This window comes from Panthera uncia, chromosome D2 (assembly GCF_023721935.1).
Source record: "Panthera uncia isolate 11264 chromosome D2, Puncia_PCG_1.0, whole genome shotgun sequence".
Taxonomy (NCBI): domain Eukaryota; kingdom Metazoa; phylum Chordata; class Mammalia; order Carnivora; family Felidae; genus Panthera; species Panthera uncia.
Window position 1 is genome coordinate 45,191,096 of NC_064818.1, and position 12,692 is coordinate 45,203,787.

A 12,692-nucleotide genomic window follows, 5' to 3' on the forward strand; every position below is an offset into this window, starting at 1 on the left:
TACCTGACAAGATACTGCAGAAGGTGGGTCGGGGTGCAAGCAACTGACATTTATTTTCTCACAATTCTAGAGGCCAGAAGTCTAAGATCAAGGTGTGTGCAGGACCAGTTTTTCTGAGGCTCTGTCCTTAGCTCGTGGATGGCCATCTTCTCCCTATGTCTTCTTCACATGATCTTCCTTCTGTGTTTAATCTGCCCTTTTTATCAAGATACCAGTCATGTTGGGTTAGAGCCTACCCTAGTGACTTCATTTTACCTTGATTACTTCCTTAAAGACCTTATCTCCAAGTAAAGTCACATCCTGAGGTACTAGGGGTTAGGACTTCAACATACGAATTCGGGAGGTACACAATTTAGCCCATACTAGCATCCATCACTGACCACCTCAGAGACTGCTGAGTCCTATCAGTCAGGGTTCTGCCATCTTTGATGGGACCTTCATCTTTCCCCACCAGCCTCCTACCTGGACCCCCTTTGTGATATCAAATTCCTCAGTCAAGGTATTCCTTATACTTGCCATTCCTCTCTTTCAACCCTTCCGGCTCCCTTCCCCAACTTCCTCTTTCCTTCATCCTCCTGCACTGCCTTTGGGTCTCCCTGCAGGGCCCTGTTTGCATGATCTTGTTTTCTTTCCCAGCTTCGCCATTTTTGCTCTTTCTCTCAACTGAGCTCCCACCTCAGTTCTCTCTCAAGATCTCCCTCTTACTTGCAGCTTTCATCAACTTTCGTAAGAAATGAGGGCATACCACAAAAAGGGCTCTGTAACGAGTCTCTTGAGTTGGCTGGATCCTCATCCATTACAAAGTACTCTTAATATCAGAGCTAATTTGATTCACAAGGACCAAGAAGTACAATGTTAGAAGCTGGGGTTCTCCAAGCACATAGACCACAAATGTGGACCTGGAAGGCCCCAAATGTCACTTCTAACCTGAGGTGAGGTGTGATTAAATGTTTGTCTTTTTATTGTAAAAGCCATACTTCCTCCCTTAGAAAACTTTAAAAATGGTGCACATTACAGAGAAAACAAAATTTATCAACACTTATCAACAAGAGATAATCACTCTGACATTTCATCCCACTTAACAATATTTCCACAAATGTCTGTTTCTCTAGTGAATGGAGTATTGTCCGTGTTATTTCCTAATTAGTCACATCTAATTCACAAGAAAGCTTTTGACATCCATCTTTTACCTCAACCCTTTGTTTACCTCTTCTTTTCAATAATTTTGAGTTAATTCATTCGAGCTTTCAAGGTAAGTACATTGTCATTTTGAAAACGGAGAGATTTTTCTATTATTTATAACACTTGTTTTGTGTTTTATTGAATTTGCTGTAACTTAAAGAACAATATTAAGTAAAAACTGTAATAGACATATTTTATCTGGTATCAGTGGAAAGACCTGCAGATTATTTTGCTACCTGGCTTGAGATACTTTATATCATCTGAAGAAAATTTCTATCCTTAATTTAAGAATAATATAGGAATAATTGTTGTATTACATGGCTTCTTAGATGGAGATATAATTCACATACCATAAAACTTGGCTTTTTAAAGCATATGACTAAGTGGTTTACAGTAATTCACCAAGTTGTGTAACCATCAGTGCCATCTAATTCCAGAATGCTTCTGTCAGCCAAAGAAGAAACTTCATATCCATTAGCAAGCACTTCCCATTCCTCTTCTTCCCCTAAATCCCTGGCAACCACTAATCTATTTTCTGTCTCTATAATAATCTGCCTGTTTGGATGTTTCATGTAAATAGAATCATGCATTGGGGCGCCTGGGTGACTCAGTTGGTTGAGCGACCGACTTCGGCTCAGGTCATGATCTCGCAGTTTGTGAGTTCGACCCCCGCATCGGGCTCTGTGCTGACAGCTCGGAGCCTGGAGCCTGCTTCGTATTCTGTGTCTCCCCCTCTCTCTGCCCCTCCCCTGCTCATGTTCTGTCTCTCTCTCTTTCTCAATAATAAACATTAAAAAAAATTTAAATAGAATCATGCATTAATATAGCCTTTGTGTCTGACTTATTTTCCTTAGCATACTGTTTTCAAGGTTCATCCGTGTTGTAGCATGGGACCTTCATCTTATTTTTTTTCCTTTCTATGACTGTAAAATATGCCATTGTATGGATATACCATGTTTTGTTTCTCCATGCATCATTTGATGGTCATGTAGGTTGTTTTTACTTTTTTGTATTAGAAATAATGTTGCTATGAATATTGAAGTGCAAGCTTTTGTGTGGGCCTGTTTTCAATTATCAGAATTGCTGGATCATATAGTAACTCCATTTTTGACCTTTTGAGGAACTGCCAGGATGTTTTCTAAAGTGGCTGCACCATTGTACATTCCTACAGCCAAATGATGTTGAGCATCTTTTCGTGTGCTTATTGGTCATGTGTGTATCTGTTTTGAGGAAATATCTTTTAAGTCTTCTGCTCATCTTTTAATTGGAATGCTTGTATTTTATTATAAGAGTTCATATGGGATGTGCAAGTATTCTCTCCCATTCTGTGGGTTGTTTCTCATTTTCTTGATAATGTCCTTTGAACACAAAAGTTTTTAATTTTGGTGAAATCCAACTTCTATTTTTCTGTTTCCTTGTGCTCTCAGTGTCATATCTAAGAGACCATTGCCTGATCCAACATCATGGAGATTTACATCTCTGTCTTCCTTTAAGAGTTTTATAGTTTTAACTGCTGCAGTAGGTCTTTTTCATTTTAATGTTTACATACGGTGTGAGGTAGGGATCCAACTTCACTCTTTTGCATATCGATACCCAGTTGTCCCAGCACTATTTGCTGACAAGGTTATTCTTTCCCCCATTGAATTATCTTGGCACCCTAGTTGAAAAAAATTTAATTAGGTATTATTTTGTGTTTATAAGTGACATTGATATATTTACTTTTTTACTGCCATTTTTGTCAGGCACTGTTTTCAGGTTTCTATAAGTATCATAAAATGAATCGCATCTTTTTCTATGGTTTGGGAAAACAAAAGGTCTAAAGTGGTTCAAGATCTAAGTGGTTCAAGCCCCCTGGAGGGGTTCTCCTTACTCACTCTGATACTTACCTTATTTGGTGGCAGTCCCAGGCTTCTGCAAAGTGATGAGCTTAAACCACAAATGAATACTTAACTCAGCTGAGTTTAGGCTGTATTTTAAGAACAAGTCACTACTTAAGAACAATTTTATCCCTTCCTTCCCCCGTCCATGTCAGCTTAAGTTATCCTCTACATTAAAAGTTTGCTTACCCAAGGTTCCTGTCATCTTTCATTTATTCTGAACGCCCATCATTTTCCTGGGATCTCCAGCTGCTGCTACTTAATCTAAAGAAAATAGAACCTGTGGAGTTGACATGTTTGCTTTTCTAAATACCTTGCATCTGGCTTTACATTAAAATTTTCTTCTCCATGTGAAGATTAGAGCATAGAGCACACACTGCCTGGGTGTGAAGCCTGACTCTGCTGTATGCCAGCTTGTACAACCTTGGTAAGGTCTTAGCCTACTCACCTATCAAGCTAATCACAGGACCCACCACAGTGGATTGCCGAGAGTGTTACATGACTTAATATCCAGAAGGCATTTAGAGCAATTCTTGGCCCTTAGAATACCAAGGCTATCCATGTCTTTTAAAGGTTGAAATTCCAGAGCTTACATGCCATGCTTATTTTATTTCCCTGATTTCTAAATAGAAATGTTCTCCTCACTAGTGCTCTACTATTTCTGGTTCAGCTGCCTCTCCTTCTCTTAGATTGTCCTTTGATTCTACCTGCCTACCGAGCCTCCCTCAAACACCAGATAGCCCTTCCAAGAAGAGCTTGACAAAATTGGGCCATTGTCCCATCCCCTTTTCCTTTCTGAAGATCCTCCAGTGTGTTTCACAGTGAATTTAGGAAGTCCATGACTCTGCCACATCTTGAAAGTGGTGATAAGACACCAACCCCATGGTCGATGTCCGTTCTAAGATGATCTCATGACTTCCTGTTGCACTGCGGCTAGCAGAGAGAATGCATCTCACTTAAGGCCCACATAAACCACCATGGCCTTAGCTAACCATACGCTTGTAGATTTAATTTAGGTAGTGATTTGGTGAAATCCATTGCCATCCCTTGTAAACTTTAGATCCTTCAAACCCCCTTCTGAATGTTTCTATCACAAGCTGAGCTTATTCGAGACTGGACTCATTAGTATCCCAGCAAATCTTCTCCTTTGGTATTCCACTATCTGGAAATGGCACCTTTACTCACCAGCTACCCAGTTAAAAATAAACCTGGAAGTCATTCTGGACGCCTTCCTCTTACCACCCTCATCAAACACTAGCCCAAATCATTTCCATCTCTCAAACATCTCTTGAACTCATCCTGCCTTCAGTGGTTTAACTGCAGTCCTTGTTGCCAGCAATGTTCTCTTTCATCCACTCTCGATCCTGTTCACCAGTAATCTTTCGTAAATGCAAACCTGACTTGCTGACAATTCCTCAAGAGCTCCCTGCAGTTTTCAGTGGGAGGTGGGGTGGGCTTCAAGTTTTATAATTCTCTCTCCTAAGCCCTACTTGACCTAACTGCCCATCTGGGTACAACGATGAACACAAAGATGTTCTTGTCAAGGGCCCACTTCTGCATCTCTGTTCAGGATGCAGCCCTCTCTCACCTGCTCCACTGTTCTAGGATTTCCCCACTTTTCTTACATTCTGTCTCCTCCTCTCTACTGAATCATTCTCATTAGCATATAAACTTGCTCTCTCCCCTCTTCATCTTTCCTTTTGTCCAGCTACAGCCATAGTTGCTTTCCCTTTAAAAAAAAATTTTGCCAGTAGAGTTGTCTAATACTCCTCCCCAGTGGTTGGCCTCATGTCCACTACTGGCCCATGCCCATCTGGCCTCTGCCCCACTTGGTCCGAGACTGCTCTCATCAGAGCCATCAGCAACCTCCATGTGCCAGATGAAATGAAAAATGTCTCATCCTCAACTCACTCCCACTCTCCCCCACATTTAACACTGCTCACCATTCCCAGAAACAATCTTAGTGTTTTGTTGACTTTGAGGAAAACTAAGAAATGTATCCCACATCTGATTTCTCCTTCCTTCACATACCACACTTACAATGTAACTCTACCCCAATTCCCTACTTTACCTCATCCATCCACTGTTGTTGTTTTAAATATGGTACCATCCATGTGCTGTTACTTTTCTAATTTGTTTCTGATCCAGACTTGTCTTCAGAATTCTAAATCATAAATCACTTCCTGCTCAACATTTCTGCTTGGATGTGTCATTAGTATTTAGATTTGATTTTGTCCTAATTGACTTCTACAGCCACCAGCCCCAGCACTTAGGCATGTACATCCACACGCAGACACTTGTACATGTATACACATGTACACATGCACATTCTCACATGCACACATGCACATCCTCACACACACAAGCACACCCATACAGCCGATCTTTCTCCAAAGTTCTTCATATCACTTACTGGACAACCATCTACCATTTGCTCCTGCTGTGATCCTGGGAGTCTACCCTGACAAGCCCATTTTCCCCACCCCCACATCCACCCATCCCCAAGTCCTTTGGATCTATTCCCCAAATACATCTTGAATGCATCCATTCACTTCCTTTTGGCTTGTGACAAGCCTTGTCCAGACCACATTATCCCTTATATCTGGATTTCTGCAACTGCCTCTTAAGTGATCTGGCTACTACTCTATCCTTTCTTCTTTTGCTGCTGCACCAATCCATATTTCACATACAACCAGAATGACATAAGTCTGATCATGCCACTTCTTTTTTTAAAATCATCTGCACTTAGAATGAGGCACGCACCAGGTGGTATGATTGGAGAAGTCCCCTTTGAAAAAGTGACAAGGCTGAAGCCTCAAGGATGAACAAAGGGTCAGTAGTCAGCCAGAAGAATGACAGAGAAGGGTTTGCACTCCACTTAGAGGAGAGGGCAAGTGCAAAGGCCCTGAGGTATGAAAGCCTGGAGCTTTTAAGGAAAGAAGGAAGGCTAACGGAACTGGAGCATAGCAAGGGAAGCAGCAAATGCCAAGAAATGGTGACGGAGAAGTTAGCAAAGCCCGGGCCATGGAGGGCCTAGAAGGTCATGAAATGAGTGCTTCTGTAATTATTTCTAAATATGTATACATACAGTCTATTTTTGCCAGCTTTCTGCAAGCTACACAGGGAACCATCCATGCCTATTCACTGTTTGTTCCCTGTGCCCAGTACAGTGCCTGGCACATAGCAGGTGCTAAATTTTTATGGAGCTTTGGAGAGGAGAAATGTCTCCAGCATTCCAGCCAGGCCAAGTGGCTGGCAATTGCCCAAACATATTGTGCCATTCCTTCTCTTAAGATCCTCATTCTTGTCTAGCTCAGTGATTGTCAACCAAGCAGTGATTTTTCCCTCCAGGGAATGTTTGTTAATGTCTGGGACATTTTCAATTGTCACAGTTGCAGGGGAGGAGATGCTACGGGCATCTGGTGGGGAGAGACCAGGGATGCTGCTGAACCTCCTACAGTAGACACATGAAGACAATTATTCAGTCTAAAATGTCAACCGCGCCAGGAGTGAGAAGCCCTAGTCTTACTAATTCTACCTGTCCTCTAAGCCTTGGTGAGCATCACCTCTTTCGGAAAGTTTTGCTTCCTCATCAACCAGCCTGAGTTTGGGGCCCCTCCGCTGAGCTCCCAAACCTCCTTTATGTGATTCATTCCCTTGTCTTGCGACTGCCTGTCCTGCCTCTCACTGGAAGGTTGGGCTACATGTTTCATCAGCGTGCATTACACACAGGGAGCCATCCATGTATTTTCTTGAATCAGTGCAGCCCCCGGAGCTGGGGACAGATAGGAGGGTGCAGATGAATATTGTAGAAACATTTTAAAACATAGTGTTGACCTATGAGCTCATAGGTAGCAGGACTTATCCAGACCCCATCTCTACCTCTGGGAACCTGCCTGTCTCCAGGTGTCTGTGCTGGTGTGTAACCTACAGAAATGGCAATTTCCTATGGCCCCAACCTCATAGCATGGCTCACCCCTTTAGCTATTGCCTTAAGTTTTGAGTTACTCAAGTTTAATCGCACTAAAATAAGACATAGAATTAGGGCATATAGCAGGTTCCTAACAATGAAAAATATAGGGCAGAAGCTTCATTTGCAGTCGGCTCTCCTGTGGGTCATGACCTGCTCGATCCACCAGCAAAAAATAAAAATCTCTGTGGCCACACGCTTGCGGGCTTCAGATCTTGTGCCCATCGTCAGAAACACTTGAAGCCCTCCCTCTTTGGATTCAGGTTCGAAATGGACTCTGGTTGAAACGCTGTGCCCTTTGGAAGAGTTCTCCCCCTTGTCACGGCCCTGCCAGCTCTGGCTCCCACTTGCTTTCTCCCCCCGGCTCTCCTCTTCTCCCCTCTGCCGGGGTAGTTCTGGTCCTGCTGGCTGGGGAAGGAGCCACCGACGTGCCAGAGGTGAGGGCAGGGCTGGGCACATCACCTCCGGCTCACTGCTCCTGCTGCCGCTACGAGGGAAGCGCCCTGGCCTGGGGCCGCGAACATTCACTGCCCTCTGAAGGGCTCTGTTCCTCCTCCTCCAGCTTCTGCTCCCGGACTTGGCCCCGGGCCCGCCTTCTCTCCAGCATCTCCTCAAAAAAGATCTGGCAGCTGAAGCCCTCTTGGATGCCATATTGGGCGTGCTTGAGCAGAGCCTCCAACGTGGGGAAGACCCGACAGCAGGCCACGCAGCGCAGCCCGTAGTCCGTGGTGACCAGCCAGTCCGGGGTGTCCCGCAGCTCCTGCGGGCAGCACTCCAGAGGCCCCAGCAGCTCCGCGTCATCCTGCTCTGGGCAGCAGTGGCTCTTGCTGGCTTCCAGTTCCCAGCACAGGTCGCTGTTGGAAGCCATCTCAAAGGAGGAGCCTTTCCTCCTCTGCCTCTTGACGAACTCGGCCTCGTGAATGCGGGGCTTCCGGCTGACCGGCTCAAAGCCCGACTCGGTCTCCCAGGCCACGGCCACGCCCTGCACCGTCTGCACGTGGGTGTAGAAGGCGCACACACTTCGCTGGGCCGCGTCCTCGTCGTCGTACAGGCAGGAGTAGCAAGACTGGTACTGGGAGTAAGACTGATACTCGGAGGAGGACCGGGAGGACGAGGAGCCGCTCCAGCTCAGCATCGCAGGAGCCCTGTGGGCCAAGCACACGTTCTCCTCTTGGGGAATGGCCGGCCCCGACCGTGAAGGCGTCTCCTCTCTCTCCACCGTCCCTGGGAAATGGAAGGACATTTTCATCAGCGTCCCCGCAGGGATCAGTGCCACAACCCACCTCCAGGGTTCCGGAAGGGTGCAGGCTCAGGAGCCCTTGGGCAGGTACCATCAGCTCCTGTGTTGTGTTTCCCCGTAAAATGGGGATGAGGATGCTTACCTCCTGGGGGTATGAGGTGAGGATCAAATAATGTATGAATGGAATCACCAAAACCTTGACTAAACCCCAAAAAGACCATCAGCCGGTGAATACACAGATTAGGGTACATCCATACAGTGCAAGCCTATTCATGGATAAAAAAAGGAATGATCTACTGATATATGTAAAACATGGATGAATCTCCAGGTGCCTGGGTGGCTGGCTCAGGGTTGAGCGCCCACTGTTGGTTTCGGCTTGGGTCATGATCTCCTGGTTTTGTGAGTTTCAAGCCCTGCATCGGGCTCTGTACTGACAGTGCGGAGCCTGCTTGGGATTCTCTCTCGCCTTCTCTCTCTCTGTCTCTCCCCCATTGCATTACCTCTGTCCCTCTCAAAATAAATAAATAAGAACTTTTAAAATATGCCTTTAAAACATGGATGAATCTCTAATGCATTACTCTAAATGAAAGCAGCCAGGGTAAAAAGACCCTCTACTGTAGGATTCCACTTCGATGACATTCTAGATGTCATTCTAGGAAAGGTAAAACTATAGGGAGGGGGAACAGATCAGGGGTTGCCAGGAGCTGAAGGTGGCAGGAGAACTCACTGCAAAGGGTCACAAGGAAACCTTTGGGGATCATCAAAATGTTCCAGGTCATGACCATGGTGGTGGTTATGCAAATGTACATTAACAAAAAATTCTTCAAATTGTACACACTGATGACACTTTCATGTGTAAATTAACAGCTCAGTAAAGCCAATTTAAAAAGCCACGCATGTGAGGGGCGAGATCACCTGAGTGGCTCAGTCGGTTGAGCATCCAGCTCTTGGTTTGGGCTCACATCATGATCTCATGGTTCATGAGTTTGAGCCCCACATCGGGTTCCTCACTGACAGTGCAGAGCCTGCTTGAGATTCTCTCTCTTCCTCTCTCTCTGTCCCTCCCCCATGCTTCCTCTCTCTCAAAATAAATTTTTTAAAAGGCTTAACTTAAAAAAGCATGGAAAGTGCTTTGGCCAGGTCATCCAGCACCCCCTTCTAGAACCTTCAGCATTTGTGATGTATCTTGTTCTTACCTGGGGAACATCTCGCCCTCTCCTTAAACATTCACTGAACCCCATCACATATAAGTGCTTGCCATGTTTTAACTCCATTAATATTTTTTAAAAAGCCCTACAAAATTACATTGTAACAATTCCTCTTTGACAGATTAAGAAACTGAGGCACAGAGTTTAACTAACCGTTGAGCTGGTGTTACCCTTAGGTGCTGCCCATGGTCACTTCATAGTGGTCTTCAAATTGATGTTCTGAATTAACTTTAATCAATTTATTATAAGGGACTTTTTATATTATTCTGAAATCACAGGGCTGACATGCCAATTCTGCTTCTCCGACGTGTATTAAAATATATACTAACATTTTACGTTTTCATCCTTGTACCTCCTGAAATCACCTCGTGTACTCACGATGGCCTCAGGCATTGGTCCATTTTTATGGCCAATACACTTTTGCAACAGCACTGAAGGGTGACCCAGTGCCCATCCCTCACCCTCCAGGACCTCCCTCCTAGGGAACCAACCCTCTCTCTTTTTACCTACCTGACCAGCACACTTCCACACTCTCCCCCGTGGGCTCTGGGCTGGCCAAGCTGAGGCTGGTCCCATCTGTTGGTGATTGTTCTCCCCTGTGGTCTGTGAAGTGACGTTTCATGACTGGACACCAGAGCCCAGGGGACTCAGCACTCCAGCTGTTTAGTGAGGGTTGGCTTGGGCTGTGCCGAAGTCCTCCGCTGGCCCCAGCCCAAGTGGCTGCTGGGCTCCCTGTGGTTACTAGGATCCTGGCTTTATTCTGTGACCTCATCGATGACACTGGTCTGTTCTGTGACCCATGGCAAGGACTGAGACCCAGTCTAGAGAGGAGGAGAGGCTTCTCACCAAGATCTCATTTCTCAGTGGGACCCTTTCCTGTCTTGTTTATTGTCAGGATCGCAAACATAAAACACAAACACACACACATATAAACACTTACACACACATAGAGACACAAATACTTAAACATACCCACAAAGACACTTATACATATATAAATACATATATCCTCACGCAGGCACGCACATAATACTCAGACACACATACACTTAAATGTACATAAACAGACACAAACACAGACACATACACATTCATGCACATATAAACTAACACACACACCCAAATTCACACACACATTTACCTAATGACACATTTCTGTTCACACGCGCATACATACAATTCACACCATGTTCCCTTAACTACACACATGTTTGCACACACACTGCCATCGCCCAACATCAAAATGGGCCTACTGGGGCACCTGGGTAGCTCAGTCAGCTAACCATCCGACTTCAGCTCAAGTCATGATCTCAGGATTCTTGGGTTCGGGCCCCGAGTCACTCTGGCATGCCTTCCTACCTGCCGCCTCTCTCTGCTCCTGGAGGTCTCAGTGTTGGAACACACTTCCTCCAAAACACTTCTCTCCATGTCCCTCCCACCTCTGCTCAGTGTCACTAACTCTACTCCTCTGCATCCCCGAATCTAAACAGCTCAAAAAGGTGACGGATATTCCAAAAGTAACCCCAACACTGTCCACACAGCCAGCACCTAGGAAAATATACTCCTCTCCAGAGTGAAAGGCCACTGCATGAAGGAAAACACCACAGAGCTTTATGGAGTGATGAAAAGTCACACTTGCACCTACAAAGAGACAATGTTCCCTGGTGGAGACAGGAAAAACTGTAAGTTGTGCTCTCTCTTACCAAATAAATCCAGAGACCTGCCTTATAAAAAAAAGGGGAGGGGGGGATGCCAGCACACAAAAAAATAAGTAGATCAATAGAAGATAAAAGTAGTCCAGAAAAACATCACATTATATATCTTAATTTTCAACAGATAAAGTTAACAAAAGTCTGCTAGAAAAAGAAGACTCGGTCAATAAATGATGCTGAAAATTTTTATTCACATTTTTTTTAAATCAACATTGGTCTCATCTCGTATAAAACAACTTGGAATATTTTCATATGGTGCTAGGATTGTGTTTTAATTAAAAATGCATAGAAAGAAAATAGAAGTTAATACCCTAATTAATGATAGGGTGGTTTTCTGAACTTCTGTGCTATCAATCATCACAAGCATCAGGAATCCTTGTCACCTTTTTTTTTTAACTTCGTCACTTAAAAAAACCAAAACAAAACGGAAAACAAAACCTCGCTGTTTCAATTTGCATTTCTTTGCTTTTTAGTGAAACTTGCAATGAATAGTTCAGTAAAGGAAATGAACAGGCAATTCCCAGGAGAAGGACTACAGATGGCTGATAAACGTATGAGATGTTCAGCCCAGCTCAACCTAACTATAATGAGGAAACTACAAATTAAAAACACATGATGTGCAGTGTATTGCTTTTGCCCGTAACACAAGCAAGGATGAAAAAGACTGATAGTACCCGGTGCTAGTGAGGGTGTAAGGAAGTGAGTACTTTCATACTCTCTTGGTCACAGAGCCTTTCTCTAAGGAAACTTGATAGTGTCCATTACAACAAAAAATGGACTTGTTCTTTCACTCAGCCTTTCACTCATCCGTCTCCTTCCCAGGAAACATTCGCATTTTGTACTATGTGCATAAAATAACACACAGAGAAATGTTGGTTGCAGAACTATTTTTTTATTTTTTATTATTTTTTATCTGAGAGAGAGCGTGAGCCTGTGTGTGAGCGGGGGAGAGGGGCAGAAGGAGAGAGGGAGAGGGAGAAAGAGGGAGACTCTTACTTAAGAAGGAAACTCTTAACTAGGATTCATGCTCAGGTTGGAGCCCAAAGTGGGGCTTGATCCCACGACCCTGGGATCATGACCTGAGCCTCAATCAAGAGTCAGACGCTCAACCTTCTGAGGCACCCAGGCATGCTGCAGTATTATTTATAATGGGGGGTGGAGGGGAAGGGAAACATTTCAAAGATCCATCAAAAGAAAGAGGTAGTTACATAAATTGCTACACAACCAAATTGTGGAATACTAGAGTATTCTGTGTGTTCGTGTGTCTCTCTGTGTCTCTCTTTCTACTTTCCTTTGGACTCAGCCACCATGTTGTAAGGAAGCCCAGGCCACACAGAAAGCCACATGGAGGTGTTCCAACCAACAGCCCTGGCAAAGGTCCCCAGAGGACCAGCCCATACACGAGTGAATGAGCCTTTGGATGATTCCGCCTTCTAGTCTTTGAATCTTCCAGCTGGGGCCCCAAATATCTCAGAGCAGAGACTAGCTATCCCCTCCGAATTC

At 44.6% G+C, this 12,692-nt stretch overlaps 1 protein-coding gene across 1 annotated transcript; it reads right to left on the minus strand.

Annotated features, from left to right (window-relative positions):
• Positions 1 to 7,051: 7,051 nt before the first annotated feature.
• FAM170B (family with sequence similarity 170 member B) lies at positions 7,052 to 10,233 on the minus strand. The gene is made up of 2 exons (XM_049645349.1): positions 9,988 to 10,233; positions 7,052 to 8,253 (listed from the first exon to the last, which is right to left on the minus strand). The coding sequence occupies exons 1-2, from the start codon at positions 10,097 to 10,099 to the stop codon at positions 7,517 to 7,519; spliced, it is 849 nt and encodes a 282-aa protein (XP_049501306.1). The 5' UTR covers positions 10,100 to 10,233; the 3' UTR covers positions 7,052 to 7,516.
• Positions 10,234 to 12,692: the final 2,459 nt, after the last annotated feature.